The sequence below is a fragment of the Hippoglossus hippoglossus genome, chromosome 1 (genome assembly GCF_009819705.1).
Source record: "Hippoglossus hippoglossus isolate fHipHip1 chromosome 1, fHipHip1.pri, whole genome shotgun sequence".
NCBI lineage: Eukaryota > Metazoa > Chordata > Actinopteri > Pleuronectiformes > Pleuronectidae > Hippoglossus > Hippoglossus hippoglossus.
In genome coordinates, this window is record NC_047151.1 from 30,412,358 (window position 1) to 30,429,073 (window position 16,716).

Sequence of the window (16,716 nt, forward strand, 5' to 3'; positions counted from 1 at the left end):
CATCATGCTGTGACATCACGATGACGTCATCATGCTGTGACATCACGATGACGTCATCATGCTGTGACATCACGATGACGTCATCATGCTGTGACATCACGATGACGTCATCATGCTGTGACATCACGATGACGTCATCATGTTTCATTGCATGCAGTGAAAAACAAAATGTTCAAATCTAAAAAAAACGAAATGTTTATAGAAACATGTGTTTTGTTTTTATTGATAAAAAGAAAGTCAGAGTTTAGCATTTTTTTAAATCTATAAAAGAGTTTCAGTACCTTTTTCATTTATTATGTGTGCCTATGCATGCATAATATTACTATTCTGCATACTTATTATTTGACTACTTCTTATTCTTCTTCAGTATGAAATTTTGTCCCGCTTCTCCTCCCGCAGTTTTCGTCGTACATGCACAAGAATATTTCAGCATCATATAGCAGCTCGGTCGTGAATGGTGAGCTGTGACGATTCTAAGACATTCGCCAAATGGTTTCCTCGAAAATCAAAAAAAAAACAGCCCAAAATAAATGAATGGGAGTCAAGGTCTCTCGGCCATTTAGAGCAAGAGTGGAGCAGGACAGATTTTCTCTCGAAGCCACAAATGGAGGTTGTCATACAGGATTTTTATATCAAAACATAGGAAATCGTGTTAGCGTCGCAGAAGTGTCGCTATGAAATCTATCAGAGCTAAACCTGTAGTTCTCCGTTGCCTCTCTCCATTCGGTCTAATTATTGAGAGGAAATTTCTGGAAGGAGCAAATCAGTCAAACGTTTCTAACTCGCTCCCACGGTTCCATTTCTTAACTCTGACCAATAAAAAAAGATATCTGAGTGTTCGGCAAAGTCTTGGGATTCTAACGATGTCTTTATTTCACAGATAGGACTTATTGTTTTTGAATAATCGCACGTTGTTCGAGGGCTTTGCTAGAGTGTGGCTTTCTCTTTTCCAGTGGGTTTAGCCAGGAAAGATTCCTTTGATGTCTTAGATGTTAAGCACTAGGCACAATTCAAAAGTTCTCGGCAGCTCAATATTAAAGTTTATTGACTCAGAACCTTTTAGCTGAGGTTGTAGGAACATTTCTCCTGCAGAGCTCAGAGGTTAAATCAGTTTATCATTGAGCATACTCCACCTGGGTAGAGCAGAGAGATTCACCAGCGTCTCCTGCATTAAGGGGTTTCGGGACAGATTGAGCTTGGTGACGTTCTGCAGGACGCCCTCCGGCCTTTAAGAGACACAGCAGTTAGCATCAGGACGACAGGAAACAAACGTGGCTCTGAAGTAAACCAACGTCACCTCTGCAGCTCCGTGATGTTGTTTTCTTCCACACAGAGATCCTCTAGCTGTGGCCACATGGGGGCGCACTCCAGGATCTGAGCAACGAGAGAAAGGATCAGGATGTAAACGTGACGACATAGGAAATCCTTCTAAATATCATTAAATGATGTTCTATTACATTCAAAGCATATACACAAAATACTCACACATACTGGTGAAACTAATTCTGATGTAGGAATTTTCAATCTTAGTTTTTATGCCTATACACTTTTCTATATAATATTTATGAATACAGAGAAATATATTGTCATTGTATATAACTCTGTACCTAAATTAAACCCCAAAAAGTACACCAATAAAGATAATATGTATAAAATATATGTCTGTAAATACATGTTATTCACTTACTTCATGCTACAGTTGATAATGAATATATAGATATTATTAGTCCAACATTTAAAACAAAGTAAACACATATGAAATATGTAAAAACCATTCTCATCAGAACTTTTTACTTTTCTTCACTGTAAAGGAAAAATATTGTAAAATATATTGATATAAAATGCATTTGTACAGTTCCTTAGCACTGGTATTTATAATTTCCAAACCAGGGGCAGATAGTTCATCTCATTGTTGGGTAAGTATTTTGAATCATAAATACACATCGGACAATTTTAACAAATCAGTTGAAAATAGTGTTTAACATGTGCTTTAGCTACAGTTACTGGAATGTTGGTATAAATCCTCAGATAGTTATATATCAATTTCCAAATTATTAAATAATTTCCTTAAGGTACTGAAATATTATGTTAAACATGTATTTACAGAAAAATAAATTCCAGTATCAAGTCCAATAGAACTTAAAAAACTGTATTTAAAGAATGTGTGAATATTTTGTGTGTACATGTTTTTATATATTCATAAATATCATATTTAATAAATATGTCCTATGTAATTTGACCACAGCATAAAAACATAGAAATAGCACAGATATTAGAAATATGTTTGTTATTGTGTGTGTGTGTGTGTGTGTGTGTGTGTGTGTGTGTGTGTGTGTGTGTGTGTGTGTGTGTGTGATCTAGCCAGTTGTGTACCTGTGGCCAGGTGAGGTCACATCTGATCAGACTGAGAACTTTGAGGCTGAAGAACGACCGACACAGAGACGAGGAGTCGGAGGGCAAACGCAGAGTGTTGTAGCTACACAACAAAACAATGTTCAGTGACACACACATTCAGAGAGACAGACACCCCCCCCACACACACACCCCCACAACACACACACACACACGCACACGCACACACACACACACACACACACACACACACACACTACCTGAGCTGGAGAACCTCCAGTCCCTCCAGCTGCCCAGTGATGGTGGACACGTCCTCCCAGCAGGACAACAGACTGCGACACATGTCCAACCACTTGATGTCTGGTCACTGACGTTAAAGCTTCACTGAACACGATCACACGCACAGTGACAACAATCACTGGTTTATTAATATTGAATGTATCACGTGTCCAAATCCACACTTTACTGGACTTTTAACAACACATGTGATTCTACAGAGACAGACTCAGACCAAGTGGATGTTCTGTTGCCCACAGTTTGGATCTGGGTGCTGTGCTTTGGTGTCCATATACTTTTGGCCGAGTAGTTGACTCTGAATGGAACAATAAAAATATCATTAATGTTTAAGTTCAGCCGAGGTCGGCGCAACTCTGAAAAGATACTGGGTGTGGTTTTCCTGATTTCTCCGTCACTTCCGGGTCCGTTCACTTGACGGTCTCCAAGCAACGCTGCCGTCAGACTCTGAAAACTAGAGACACAAGCAGGGGGTGAAATGAACTGATCTTCATCTTCACCTCTTCCTCCTCACAGCGTCGTACCTGCGCTCCTGGATGGGCTCCTTAAACATAGCGGACACTGTGTCACTCAGCAGTTTGTCTGGGTCGTTGTCGTACGCCTGTCGCACAGCGGTCAGGTAGTCCACGCCGAAGCTCACCTTCGCTGGACGGACGAAGGAGCCGCCTGTAGCATGTCTGAGAGACAACAGCTGAATCTATCAGATCTACATCACTGGTCATCAGACAAGTTATTCTATCAACAGAAATTAAACTCTTTCAATTTTTACAATCACAGACTGTAAATAATTATAATAAAAATATCCCTGAATGTTTCCATCGTGTGGTGAAGACGGTTTATAGCTCAACTTGTGTTCATGTCTGAAACTGTTTATTCTAAAGCAGCAGCTGGATGAAAGTGAGTCTGATGTTTAGTGTGAACATGAGAAAGTTTCCTCCTTCTCTCCCTGAGCGTCTGTTCTCTGTGACTCTGCTGAGTGGGTTCCATCTCCTGTGAGAAGAACTGACTGAGAGTCAGCTTCAACTGTCACAACCAGCTGCAGCTGAAGAGTGAAGCTGAACTGAGATCAGTTCAAAACACTCTGAAGTTATTAACAACCAGAGTTTATCTCCAATATTCAGCAGGAAACTGTGAAACATGAAGAATCCTGATTCAGTAGCATTGAGCAGCTTTAAAGTGATGAATCTTACCTGCATGTGAAATACTGGACTCCGTCATGGCTGCCGTCATGTTTACCTCTGCTGGGCTCCTCCCACTCCACACCGAGCCACAGCCCTGAACGCACCCCCCCCCCACACACACACATTACACCTGGTATCTACTGGACTTGTGTCCGTCCTGGGAGACGGATCCTCACGTGTCTCTGAGGTTTCTACCTTCTTCACCTGTTAAAGGTTTTAGTAGATTGACTCTTGAGGGTTAAGGACAGAGGATGTCTCACCTTGTTAAATGTCTCTGAGACAAACTGTGAATATGAACTACACTAATACAACTGATTGATTGACAGCTCAGAGATTGTGTGATGATTCAACACATGATTCATGATCCTTGTATTTCTCTTATGTACACTCTATAGTATCATCCACACGATGAGGCTGTGACATGATGTGTCGGTTCTGACCTTCTGTCGGTGGTACCGGGCCCACGTACCGGACCGTGGCCCGCTCCGCGCCGCAGAACACCCGCCTGCCCACCGCATCGTCCGGCACCTCCGGCTCCGTGTGTTCGATTCCCATGGAGAAGACACAAGGTGTAACCGCAGAGACACTAAAGAGTTAGCTTCCTCGGCTAAGTGTTAGCTTCCTCGGCTGACGACCACAACACAGGCAAGCTGCACCGGAAGTGACTCGTTTCGTCGTCGTACCTGTTTCCGCTTGAAGCTTTAAATGAAATGAACTTATAATTTAGAAATGAACAGATAAATAATTGAACTTTTATTTTCATATATTTACTCTTTAAGTGTTAAGTCACAGTTATCTGACCGGAAGTCTGTCGTTCACCGTTCACATCACAATTAAACTCTGGAAACATCAGCGGAAGCTTTGTGTTAATGTGACCGTGTTTCCCGGGGGACAGAATTGTCAGCAGGACAGCAGAGTGCGACTGGAGAACATGTGAACGGTCGTTTCCGCTCAAGTGTGTTTATTGTTCATTTATCATTAAATTCAACGAGAAGAAGAAGAAGAAGAAGAAAGGAGCGGAAGTAACGCAAGTAACGCAAGTAACAATCTGAAGAAACAATGAAGAAGAAAGTTGACCACAGGTTTGTTTACTTTGTTTTACATGGACTCAGTTACTGTGACGGACTATCTATGTATCTATTATCCATCTGTCTATCTATCTATCATCTATCTATCTATCCTTCTATCTATCTATCTATCTATCTATCTATCATCTATCCTTCTATCTATCTCTCTATCTATCTCTCTCTCTGTCTCTCTCTCTCTCTGTCTCTCTATCTATCTATCTATCTATCTGTCTATCTATCTCTCTCTCTCTCTATCTATCTAGCTGTCTCTCTATCCATCTATCTATCTATCTATCTATCTATCCTTCTATCTATCTATCTATCCTATCTATCTATCTATCTATCTATCCTTCTTTCTATCTATCTATCCTTCTTCCTATCTATCTATCCTTCTTTCTATCTATCTATCCTTCTTTCTATCTATCTATCCTTCTTCCTATCTATCTATCCTTCTTCCTATCTATCTATCCTTCTTTCTATCTATCTATCCTTCTATCTATCTATCCATCTATCTATCTATCCTTCTATCTATCCTTCTTTCTATCTATCTATCCTTCTATCTATCCTTCTATCTATCCTTCTTTCTATCTATCTATCCTTCTTTCTATCTATCTATCCTTCTTTCTATCTATCTATCCTTCTTTCTATCTATCTATCCTTCTATCTATCTATCCTTCTTTCTATCTATCTATCCTTCTTTCTATCTATCCTTCTATCCTTCTATCTATCTATCTATCTATCCTTCTTTCTATCTATCTATCCTTCTTTCTATCTATCTATCCTTCTTTCTATCTATCTATCCTTCTTTCTATCTATCTATCCTTCTATCTATCCTTCTATCTATCCTTCTTTCTATCTATCTATCCTTCTATCTATCTATCCTTCTTTCTATCTATCTATCCTTCTTTCTATCTATCCTTCTATCCTTCTATCTATCTATCTATCTATCCTTCTTTCTATCTATCTATCCTTCTTTCTATCTATCTATCCTTCTATCTATCTATCCTTCTTTCTATCTATCTATCCTTCTTTCTATCCTATCTATCTATCCATCTATCCTTCTATCCTTCTATCTATCTATCTATCCTTCTATCTATCCTTCTATCTATCTATCTATCCTTCTTTCTATCTATCTATCCTTCTATCCATCTATCTATCCTTCTATCTATCTATCCATCTATCCTTCTATCCTTCTATCTATCTATCTATCTATCCTTCTATCCTTCTATCTATCTATCTATCTACAGCGGGTAAAATAAGTATTGAACACGTCACCATTCTTCTCAGTAACTATATTTCTAAAGGTGCTATTGACATGATATTTTCACCAGATGTCAGTAACAACCCAAGTAATCCATACATACAAAGAAAACCAAACAAATAAGTTCAGAAATTAAGATATGTGTAATCAAATGGAATGACACAGGGAAAAAGTATTGAACACCTGAAGAAAGGGGGGTGCAAAGAGGCATGGAAAGACAAGACACCAGCTGAACTCTGTCAGTAATTAGAAATCAATCCTGCCCCTTGTCAGTGGAAAGAACATCAGCTGGTTCAGTCCCGACTGATGGCTGATGAAAAGGTGTCTCATCACCAAGGTGTCACACAAGAAACATCTCATGATGGTGAAAGCAAAGAGCTCTCTCAAGACCTTCACAACCTTATTGTTCCAAAACATACTGATGGCATTGGTTACAGAAGGAAGTAATGCACTCAACCGCCGTGGCCTGTATGCACGCTCACCACGCAAGACTGCGTTGAAGCTCGTTTAAAGTTTGCTGCACAACATTTAGACAAGCCTGTGAAATACTGGGAGAATAACGTCTGGTCAGATGAGACCAAAATGGAACTCTTTGGATGTCATAACACACACCATGTGTGGAGGTCAAAGGGCACTGCACATCCCCCCAGGTGGGAACATCACGGTGTGGGGCTGGTCTTCAACATACGGCACTGGCAAACTTCATATAAGGAAGGATGAATGGAAAAATGTACCGAGACATTCTTGATAAAGATCTGCTGCCATCTACCAGGATGATGAAGATGAAACGAGGGGGGGGACATTTCAGCAAGACAAGGATCCCAAACACAGCCAAGGAAACTCTCAATTGGTTTCAGAGAAAGAAAATAAAGCTGCTGGAATGGCCCAGCCAATCACCTGACTTGAATCCAACAGAAAATCTATGGAAAGAACTAAAGATCAGAGTTTATAGAAGAGGCCCACGGAACTTTCAAGAGTTGAAGACTGTTTGTGTGGAAGAATGAGCCAAAATCACACCTGAGCAATGCATGTGACTGGTTTCTCCATAACCCTCCATACAGGAGGCGTCTTGAAGCCGTCATCACCAACTAAGGCTTTTGTACGAAGTATTAAATCAATTTCAGTTAGCGTGTTCAATACTTTTTCCCTGTGTCATTCCATTTGATTACACGTAACTTAATTTCTGAACTTATTTGTTAGGTTTTCTTTGTATGTATGGATTACTTGAGTTGTTAACGACATCTGGTGAAAATTTCATGTCAATAGCACCTTTAGAAATATAGTTACTGAGAAAAATGGTGACGTGTTCAATACTTATTTTACCCGCTGTATCTATCTATCTATCTGTCCATCTATCTATCTGTCCATCTATCTATCTGTCCATCTGTCCATCTATCTATCTGTCCATCTGTCCATCTATCCATCTGTCTCTCCGTCCGTCCATCCTAAACCTCGTCACTCTGTTTAAACACAAAATAAAATCAGTGATATTTCGTTTACTGTCTCTTTATGTAAATGAGTTTCCTGTGTCCTCAGTGCTGAGGCGTCTTCAGAACCGGCCTCTGACTACGTGGTGGGTCAGGTGTCAGGGAGTTTGTTTAAGAAGAGTTCTGCGGCGTCTGGCTCGCTGGCGGCATTGTTCAGCACCACGACACCGGCTGCGTCTCTTCTGTTTCAGCCTGCGCCCGAGGTGAGTCCAGCACAGACACAGGAGGGAACCGAACATGCTCTGATGGAGACATGTGGGGATCTGGTGGATGTTTGTGACAGCCACAGTGTGTAGGTGTGTATTGTCACACGAGGCTTTAACGTGTCCTTGTTGTCGGCAGCCGGTTCAGAGGGGCTCGGAGCAGCAGCAGCAGAAGAAGGAGACTCCAGAGGTCAAAGGTCAGAAGAAGAAGCTGCCAGAGAAATCAGCGGCCGAACAGAAGCTGGAGAACAGGTGAGAAGTTCAAAAACAGACCAATCAGATTCTAGATCCAAAGAGCTGCTGGTCTTTTTCTTCCCTACATCTTTTTGAAAAATGTAAATCACTGAATCTTTTTTAAAAAGAGTTTTCTTTTTGAAAACTTTCATCTGTGACTCTGGCGTCTCCTTCGTCCTCTTCCTCAGAGAGAGCAGCCTGCAGGAGGCAGACGAAGACGAGCGAGGGAAGGGGATGTCCGTGAAGAAGAGGAAGGCTTCAGGGTCGGGTAGAGAGAACGATACAGAGTTATGGGTGATGAAGAGGCAGAGGACGAAAGCCTGCAGAGAGGAAGAGTCAGTGAAGAGAAAGAGGACGGTGTTTGTGGGTAACCTGCCCATCAGCTGCACCAAGAAGGTAGAGATTAAAGAGCGCGACCATTATCATGTGTTTCCTGTTGTTGATGGATCATCTGACCTGATGTTCTTCTTCTGTGCTTCAGACCCTGCGGAGCCTCTTCAGGAATAAAGGATCCATCGAGTCCATCCGCTTTCGCTCTGTGGTAAAAACACAGACACAAAAACACAACAGGAAACAGTTTGTCCATCACCACTGACGCACCACAAAGTGTCACAGTTAAATTCATCTGTGTGCGTTGACGGGAGTAAGACCAGTGACATTGTGACTGGTCTCGTGGTTGAGGAAAGTGAAAACACAACAAAATACACAAGTTCATGGAAACAAATATCTGGGGAGAGTTTTTAATGTGATTTTGCTGAAATGATTTTTCAGATTTAAAAGCTGCTGTGAATGCAGCTTTGAATCTTTGTCATTTAAATCTGATATTCTCTTATTTGACTCTGTGTGTTCAGAGATTCCGACTTCGCCCAGAGACCTTTCAGTTTTAAAACTCATCACTGTTGCTATGGTTACTCCTGTTGGAGACTTGTGTAAATGCTTCTGCTCTCGTTTTCATTTTGAAAACTCTGGGTTTGTGTTTGAGTCTGAACAGAAACTGAGACTTTAGTAAACGATGACACGTTCTCTTCCTGATTGGTTCTCATCAGTCACATGACTCGACGACCAGCGGTGAACACAAAGCGTCGCTAACACTTCCTGTCAGTTACAGTTCCACCTCGTCGTCCCTGCTCTGACTCTTCACCTTCACTGCTCCTCCTTCAGAGGAGTTTCTGTTACTAAGCAACCAGCTGCAGAGGAGACAATCTACTTCCTGTTTACGTCACATGACCAGTGACGGTCATGTGACCTGTGTTTTCAGGTGTGTTGGAGTGAACGTCCGAATGTTCCCCGACATCAGTCACATGATCTGTTTGTTCCCTGCAGGTCAGAGAGGATCCCTCCATATCCCGGAAAGTCGCAGCCATCAAGTACGTTTTCTGTTAGATTTTGTTCTTAACACATTTTCATAATATGAAAAACGTTTGTTTTTAAAGATGAAATATGAGAAAACGACGAGTTGATTTGTTGATTCATTTACATAAATCTCCAGTTTGGAAAGATTAGTTCTTTGTATTTCATCTGTACCTACTTCTTAGATTTTCTCTGTTTTGTATCGTTGTAATCAAACCTGACGTTATGTCCACTTCAGGTTCAAGAGTTTTTAGAAAAGATAATGAAACAAAGAGAGAAACTCGTCAGTTGCAACCAGTTTTCCTCTGACACCAGCTGCTTCGTTAATCCCTCACTGGAAATCACAGTTAACTTTCACTGCAACTGAAACCACCAATCAACAGCATCTTTCATTTATACCTCAGACGCAAAATTCATCCCAAGAAGCAAAGCGTTAATGCCTACGTGGTGTTTACAGACGATGACGGCGTCGCCAAGGCGTTGGAAAGGTCAGACGGTCGCAGCAAACCTGGACCAATACCACGTTATAATAACACGCAGCTGTTATTAACTCATCACGTGTTTATTCTGTTCCGCAGTAACGGCACGGAGATCGAGAAAGACTTCCACATCCGAGTGGACCGAGTGACTGACAGCTCATCAGTAGGTCTTCAACGTTAGTTAACATCTGTCCAAACTCTGTGCTCCAACTCACGTGATGATTAATCCTTCGTGTTCTCCTCTTGCAGCACGATCACAAACGTTCTGTTTTCGTGGGGAACCTCTCGTTCGGTGAGTTTTTCCTCAGTGTTCTGGTTCAGGGAACGGCAGCAGATGAACTTCAACACTAACTTGTTAAATCTGATTTTAGAAATAAACGAAAGCGCATTTCGACAACATTTTGAGGAGTGTGGCTCAGTGGAGGCAGTGAGACTCGTCCGAGACCAGAACTCTGGGCTGGGGAAAGGATTTGGATACATCCTGTTTGAGGTACGACGACTCTGAGCTTTCTGATGAAGAGGCTGCGACCATCGTCCTCCTCCTCATCACAACTACACTTCATAAATAACTCATATTATACAAGATTTCTTAAATTTGATCAAAAGATAGTATTTATAAAGACTCTAAATCTGAACATCGACTGTGTTTTAACACATTTTACCTGTGTGTGTCCTCAGAGTCCCGACTCGGTCCAGCTGGCGTTGAAACTGGACGGCTCGAAGCTGGAGGGCCGAGCCGTCCGGGTGAAGAGGTCCGTGAAGAAAGAAAAACAAAAGAAGAAAACAAACGACAGAGGAACCACAGGGAGGCCGGGAAGGGGCCCCGCCAAGGGCGCCGCCAAGGGCCCCGCCAAGAGCGCCGCCAAGGGCCCCGCCAAGGGCCCCGGGCGGGAGAGAGGAGGTTTTAAGTCTCAAAAGAAGTTCACAGGAAACCAGCAAAGGCCGACCAAAAGCTCCGGATCCTTCAAAGGACAAATGGTGGATCCAATTAAAAAGAAGAAACTGAAGAAGAAAGTGAAGCCGAACAAAACTGTTCACATCTGACCCGAGGAAACTTTAGACTGAGCACATGATTCAACTTCTCAAAGAAAACACAAGTTTCTACCTTGTTTTATTGGATGACATTTTCTGTTGCTGTTCTTTATCAAAAGGATTTTCTTAAACCTTTAAATCTGTAAATTGTGAACACAAATAAATTCAAAAGTTTCATTTTGACTCCTCGATCAATCTTAACGAAGGAATCGAATGAGCCGATCAGAATCTCAAATCTGACAACATAATAAAGATGGACGACAAAGTGGAGCCAAAAGCTCTGGGTCGCCCCCTGGTGGCTAGCTGCAGTATAGATCGTAAACCTCCATGTTAGCAGATGGGACATGAACCAAGCTAAAAAAAAATCATCAAAGTAGACGTTAAGTGTTTGTCAGAGATGTTTTCTGTCGGTAAAGGTTCAACAGGCTGAGACATCAGAGCGCTGCTGGACATGGTTTTAAACGTAACCGTCACTGAATCTTCCTGAAGGTGAAAATTCAGTGACATTTGCAAAATACAGTGGAACCAAAACACTTTGAAGATTCTGGCAGAAAAAAGCAGCGAGTGATTGACCAGAAGAGAGCTGTCAATCATCTGCTCTGCCCTTGTTACGTCAGTCAAAACACAACTTCACTGTTTGTTCAGCTTTTTATTTTATTTCTCTAAAGAGGTTCATCGTCTTTAACACGAACAAAACATTTCATCACTTTGTAAAAAGTGTTTGCATCAGACAGATGATAACAGAACAATAAATACTGAGAAGCAGAGGAGACGATGTTTCTACGACTGACATCATGAATAACGTGTGACAGCGCCACCTGGTGTACGAGGCCGTCAGCAGCTGATTGCGGTTGGAAACAAAGACCCGGGCCAGTTAGTCAGCACATGTACAGTTAATGTTGGAGCTTGTTAAAAGTTTTCTGACGGGGATATTTTACCCCAAAACGGGTAATTTCCATTAAAAAAACAAAACCTAACAAAACTGTCACGGACAAACCAGGAATAAAAAGGAGTTCCCTTAGGACGCCGTGGTGGGAAGTGACGGCCTGAGTGACGCAGGCGTTGGACGGTCATGATGTAACGAGGAGGTCCAGGTGAGGAGGAGGAGGATGGGTGATGGTTGGGCGGGGGGGTCGTTTCCTCTCAGCCTTCTCCTCATTCTATATCATCCTCACTCAGACTCTGTGCGCTCACGATACGCTGCAAGAAGACAAAGGTTCACAGCAGTGTTTTTATTTTCAAAACAACAAAACATGGACAGTCAGGAAGACGTCTGGCCCAGTGGATGGAGTTGGACCAGTTAAGGCGATGGTGGGCCTACCTGGCTGATGCTGGGCAGTTTGGTGAGCAGCATCTGAAAGACGGGCGGCGGCAGAGTCTGCTGCAGGACCTGCAGCAGCTGCTGAGGCTGACCACACACTGCGATGGCGTTGGTCAGGTGGTCCACACCTTTCTCATAGTCTCCTGTGGAAGGAGACGGAAACACAAGAGACAATTATCCAGACAATTTCGTCCGACCTGAGAGCGAGACTGAATAAAATGAATTTGCTGTAGGTGAGGGGGTGTTACCCTGAGCCAGCAGCTCCTCCCCCAGCTGGATCTCCTCCAGGAAGAACTTCTGCACCGCCTCAGCGTCCTTCAGGTCCGGGAGCTGCAGGAGAATCAACTTTCAGTTTAAAACAACTGGTCTTCAGAGTCTGGAAAACGTTTACTCATGGTCCTAAGCTGAATACTGGTCCAACTTTAGGGCAGATCAACCGAGTCCATTGATAAAAACATACACTTTACTTGGCACCTCTAACATCTACCGCTGCTTCGATCTCGTCAGTTTGTGTTATTGTGCGACTTTCCGTGGTGGAAGAAACCGTCTGAGGTGACGTCCACACAACAACACACACCTAGAGACTGAGGCGGCTGTAGATCATAGAACAGAGCGATTTAACGTCTGGTGAAACCAACTGTCTCAAAACAACAATATGAACCCGTCGGTGGTTCAAACAAGAACTTTCATGGACATTATGTCGACTATAAAAGTTTGAAACTGCTAAAACTAGTGTGAAAGATCTGCCTTTAGAACCTGTATTAAAATAACATGTGATTTTAAGAGAATAACAAAACTTCACTGATAATAATCAAAATAAGTCAGAAGGACTGTGTAGAATGATTCTTAAGTTTTGAGTCAGAAACATTTCACTGAATTTTTAAACTGAATCAGTGTTTATCATTCATTTGTTGTGAATCTGAGAATCTGAACACATCAACAGAGAAGAGACTGTTCTCACCTTTGCTTGACCTGCGCTCTCCTTCACTGCCTTCTGCTTCCTCCTGCCTGGGACCAGAACCACAGAGCCCATCAAACACCGCGGTTCAACCCACGTTCAGATCAGAGATCAGATATAACATAGGAGATAAAAGATCAGATAAGAGAAGTGAGTCCTTAGTCCCCCAATGGACACATTTACAGTATTAGACAAGATGTCTGATGTGAGCAAACGTTTGGCCGCCGCCAGAGGAAACTTCCATATTCAGTAGATTTTTGAAGGTAAAATCAAGTAACAACAGCAAACGGATAATACAAATTATCCTTTCTTCAAATCTCCATAATGTCTAATTAAAAGTGTCTATATGACTCATTCCTGGACAGGTCCTCAGCCAATCACAGGGTCAAAGACAAACGATCTCCAATAAACCTGCAGAACCCACAGGAACATGTGGAGAACATGTGGAGAACATGTGGAGAACATGTGGAGAACCAATGTTAAACCAGATTTAAACCAGTTTAACACATGAGCTCAATTAACCTGGGGACGGTGTTAATTGAGTTCAGTTTGTCAGCATGGCGGACCGAACCGAACCGGGTCTGAGCCTGTGGGAAACCGGGAAAAGACAAAGAAGAACAAAACCAAACCGAGCCGGGCCGGACCGGACCACACGGACCAGATCACAGGGACCGGACCACACGGACCGGACCACAGGGACCGGACCACACGGACCAGATCATAGGGACCGGACCACACGGACCAGATCACAGGGACCGGACCACACGGACCGGACCACAGGGACCGGACCACACGGACCAGATCATAGGGACCGGACCACACGGACCAGATCATAGGGACCGGACCACACGGACCAGATCACAGGGACCGGACCACACGGACCGGACCACACGGACCAGATCACAGGGACCGGACCACAGCGACCGGACCACAGGGACCGGACCACACGGACCGGACCACACGGACCGGATCACAGGGACCACACGGACCAGATCACAGGGACCGGATCACAGAGACCGGACCACACGGACCAGATCACAGGGACCGGACCACACGGACCGGACCACACGGACCAGATCATAGGGACCGGACCACACGGACCGGACCACACGGACCAGATCACAGGGACCGGACCACAGGGACCGGACCACACGGACCGGATCACAGGGACCGGACCACACGGACCGGACCACACGGACCGGATCACAGGGACCACACGGACCAGATCACAGGGACCGGATCACAGAGACCGGACCACACGGACCAGATCACAGGGACCGGACCACACGGACCGGACCACACGGACCAGATCATAGGGACCGGACCACACGGACCGGACCACACGGACCAGATCACAGGGACCGGACCACAGGGACCGGACCACACGGACCGGATCACAGGGACCAGATCACAGGGACCGGACCACACGGACCAGATCACAGGGACCGGACCACACGGACCGGACCACACGGACCAGATCACAGGGACCGGACCACAGCGACCGGACCATAGGGACCGGACCACACGGACCGGATCACAGGGACCACATGGACCAGATCACAGGGACCGGATCACAGAGACCGGACCACAGCGACCGGACCACAGGGACCGGACCACACGGACCGGATCACAGGGACCAGATCACACGGACCGGATCACAGGGACCGGACCACAGGGACCGGACCACACGGACCGGATCACAGGGACCAGATCACAGGGACCGGACCACACGGACCGGACCACACGGACCAGATCACAGGGACCGGACCACAGCGACCGGACCACACGGACCGGATCACAGGGACCACACGGACCAGATCACAGGGACCGGATCACAGAGACCGGACCACACGGACCGGATCACAGGGACCAGATCACACGGACCAGATCACAGGGACCGGACCACACGGACCGGACCACACGGACCGGACCACACGGACCGGACGGAGCCCCTCCCGGGCCCGGTGAAGGTGAAGAAGAGGAGGTCAACACTCACGCTCCCGCAGCCGGTTCCTGAACTCCGGGTCGCTCCGTCTCTTCCTGTCGAAGTAGACACAGTACCCGAGGAACAGAGCCCCGCACAGCCCCGCAGCTAACGCACTCGACCGGCCGCCCATCATTCCTCCAGCAGCCTCTCGAGTCCCGGAGGTTCTGCTGAGGGTCGAGATGTTCTCCGCTTGTTCTCCGGTTGTTCTCCGGTGAAAGTCGAGATGTTCTCCGGTGGGTTGTGATCAGGCGGAGGCTCAGGGCAGTGAGGACCCCTGAGGACCTGACGTAGCTGTCTATGCAGCGCCTGACTGGAAATGTAAAATATAATATTTCTGCAGCTCATAAAGGTTCAAAGATCTGTGAAGGATCTAAACTAAATTAAAGACCAACTTGCCCAATGATTTCCCAGGTCACAATATTACAAGTCATTCAGCTTTTATCCAAAGCTACTTCCAGTCCAGTAGTGCATTCAACATCTATGAGGCATGGGCTGGGATTCGAGCCACCATCCTTCTGGTTGGAGGACAACTGCTCTACAGCCACAGCCACTCATTCAAGAATCAGGCCCCTTTCAGAAGCTGGCCCACTAAAAGATGCCAACCAAACCATCAACCCAACCATGAAATGGTGAAATGACATGGGCATGAACCATAATCAAATTAGCTGCCTTGCCTTGGTCCAACGGAGACGCCATGGAGTGAAGGACACAAGGCAGAACAAGCTAATGGGTCAACATTCAAACCCAAAACCAAGTCTTAGGAGTAATTAGCTCAAGTCGATGGAGCACCAGACTTTCACGATGTCTCATCGACAGTCCTGTCTAACTGTTGAGAGATGAACTCTGCAAAGGCTAGACTCCAAATCTGACGTCCTACTCTCCATGAGGGAGAACCGTTCTAGGCAATGGACCATTTCCATGGATGCAAAATGACTGATCTAGGCGACCTGGGTCACTACATCCAGGTGGAACCACCACTCTCCTGGGAGAGGCGCTGTCTTCAATGTGGACCACCCTGTTTACCATATGAATTGTCCTCAGACAGGTCAATCAAGACCATGCCCACAGCAGGAGCTTCTCAGGTAATGGACACTAGCCCACTGCCTCCAGCCTGCACCAAAACCTTGTTATCGATGTAGAGCACATACAGGCTCCTCTTCATGGCTTGATCTGTGATGACGGTCATGTGACGGCTTGCAAGATGGCTTGTGACCAGTTATCTGAACATTCACCTCAGAGTGTATAAGATTTGTACAAGTCAGATGTGTTTCCCCTTTGTGTCCAGCAGAGGACAGCATAACAGCCAACATCCGAGAGAGGAGAGTTCATGAAAGTGACAGTGAAGCAGACCAGAACTGCGGTCGGGTCGAATCTCTGTGTGTGAAAATCAAGATATTTCAATAGAATTTTCTCTAGGGTGAGAACAGAAGGTGTTTTTTACTTTGTTCTGTCAGTATTTACACAAATCCTCAACTTCACAGGAGAGAACAATGTATGTACTCGAGTTTCA

At 44.7% G+C, this 16,716-nt stretch overlaps 3 protein-coding genes across 5 annotated transcripts in view; 1 reads left to right on the top strand and 2 right to left on the bottom strand.

Annotated features, from left to right (window-relative positions):
• tbce (tubulin folding cofactor E) overlaps window positions 1-4,434 on the bottom strand; it is a 10,781-nt gene extending 6,347 nt beyond the window's left edge. Inside the window, exons 1-8 of the mRNA XM_034589454.1 lie at window positions 4,268-4,434; window positions 3,837-3,921; window positions 3,171-3,323; window positions 3,015-3,100; window positions 2,613-2,712; window positions 2,374-2,476; window positions 1,298-1,374; window positions 1,134-1,226 (exon numbers count right to left, since the gene is read on the bottom strand). Of these exons, the coding sequence (XP_034445345.1) occupies window positions 1,134-1,226; window positions 1,298-1,374; window positions 2,374-2,476; window positions 2,613-2,712; window positions 3,015-3,100; window positions 3,171-3,323; window positions 3,837-3,921; window positions 4,268-4,382 (812 nt within the window). The 5' untranslated portion in view covers window positions 4,383-4,434. The remainder of the gene's footprint in view (window positions 1-1,133; window positions 1,227-1,297; window positions 1,375-2,373; window positions 2,477-2,612; window positions 2,713-3,014; window positions 3,101-3,170; window positions 3,324-3,836; window positions 3,922-4,267) is intronic.
• Window positions 4,435-4,709: 275 nt separating this feature from the next.
• rbm34 (RNA binding motif protein 34) lies at window positions 4,710-11,123 on the top strand. Of its 2 annotated transcripts, none has more exons than XM_034589788.1 (11): window positions 4,710-4,909; window positions 7,692-7,845; window positions 7,985-8,097; window positions 8,268-8,475; window positions 8,561-8,620; window positions 9,403-9,446; window positions 9,834-9,917; window positions 10,008-10,071; window positions 10,158-10,200; window positions 10,280-10,398; window positions 10,587-11,123. In XM_034589788.1, exons 1-11 carry the CDS (start codon window positions 4,887-4,889, stop codon window positions 10,950-10,952), a joined length of 1,278 nt encoding a protein of 425 aa, XP_034445679.1. In that variant the 5' UTR covers window positions 4,710-4,886; the 3' UTR covers window positions 10,953-11,123. The 2 variants fall into 2 exon arrangements, with proteins under 2 accessions (XP_034445679.1, XP_034445688.1); XM_034589797.1 differs by having other exon boundaries at window positions 4,715-4,909; window positions 10,008-10,068.
• On the bottom strand, window positions 9,310-15,486 carry tomm20b (translocase of outer mitochondrial membrane 20b). 2 transcript variants are annotated; one of them, XR_004614422.1, is made up of 6 exons: window positions 15,216-15,486; window positions 13,223-13,269; window positions 12,510-12,591; window positions 12,262-12,404; window positions 12,023-12,140; window positions 9,310-9,325 (listed from the first exon to the last, which is right to left on the bottom strand). XR_004614422.1 is itself a non-coding variant. In XM_034590640.1 (5 exons), exons 1-5 carry the CDS (start codon window positions 15,337-15,339, stop codon window positions 12,096-12,098), a joined length of 441 nt encoding a protein of 146 aa, XP_034446531.1. In that variant the 5' UTR covers window positions 15,340-15,486; the 3' UTR covers window positions 11,578-12,095. The 2 variants fall into 2 exon arrangements, 1 of the variants encoding a protein (XP_034446531.1); XM_034590640.1 differs by lacking the exon at window positions 9,310-9,325 and having other exon boundaries at window positions 11,578-12,140.
• Window positions 15,487-16,716: the final 1,230 nt, after the last annotated feature.

What these genes read in the sequence shown, in the direction of transcription:
- rbm34 (XM_034589788.1), top strand. Translation starts at nt 4,887, where the DNA reads ATGAAGAAGAAAGTTGACCACAG. An exon ending in CCATCAGCTGCACCAAGAAG is followed by an intron (nt 8,476 to 8,560) that starts GTAGAGATTAAA and finishes TCTGTGCTTCAG; the next exon opens with ACCCTGCGGAGCCTCTTCAG. An exon ending in TTGGATACATCCTGTTTGAG is followed by an intron (nt 10,399 to 10,586) that starts GTACGACGACTC and finishes GTGTGTCCTCAG; the next exon opens with AGTCCCGACTCGGTCCAGCT.
- tomm20b (XM_034590640.1), bottom strand. Translation starts at nt 15,339, where the DNA reads ATGATGGGCGGCCGGTCGAGTGCGTTAGCTGCGGGGCTGTGCGGGGCT. An exon ending in AGAGCGCAGGTCAAGCAAAG is followed by an intron (nt 12,592 to 13,222) that starts GTGAGAACAGTC and finishes ATTCTCCTGCAG; the next exon opens with CTCCCGGACCTGAAGGACGC. An exon ending in GGAGGAGCTGCTGGCTCAGG is followed by an intron (nt 12,405 to 12,509) that starts GTAACACCCCCT and finishes CTCCTTCCACAG; the next exon opens with GAGACTATGAGAAAGGTGTG.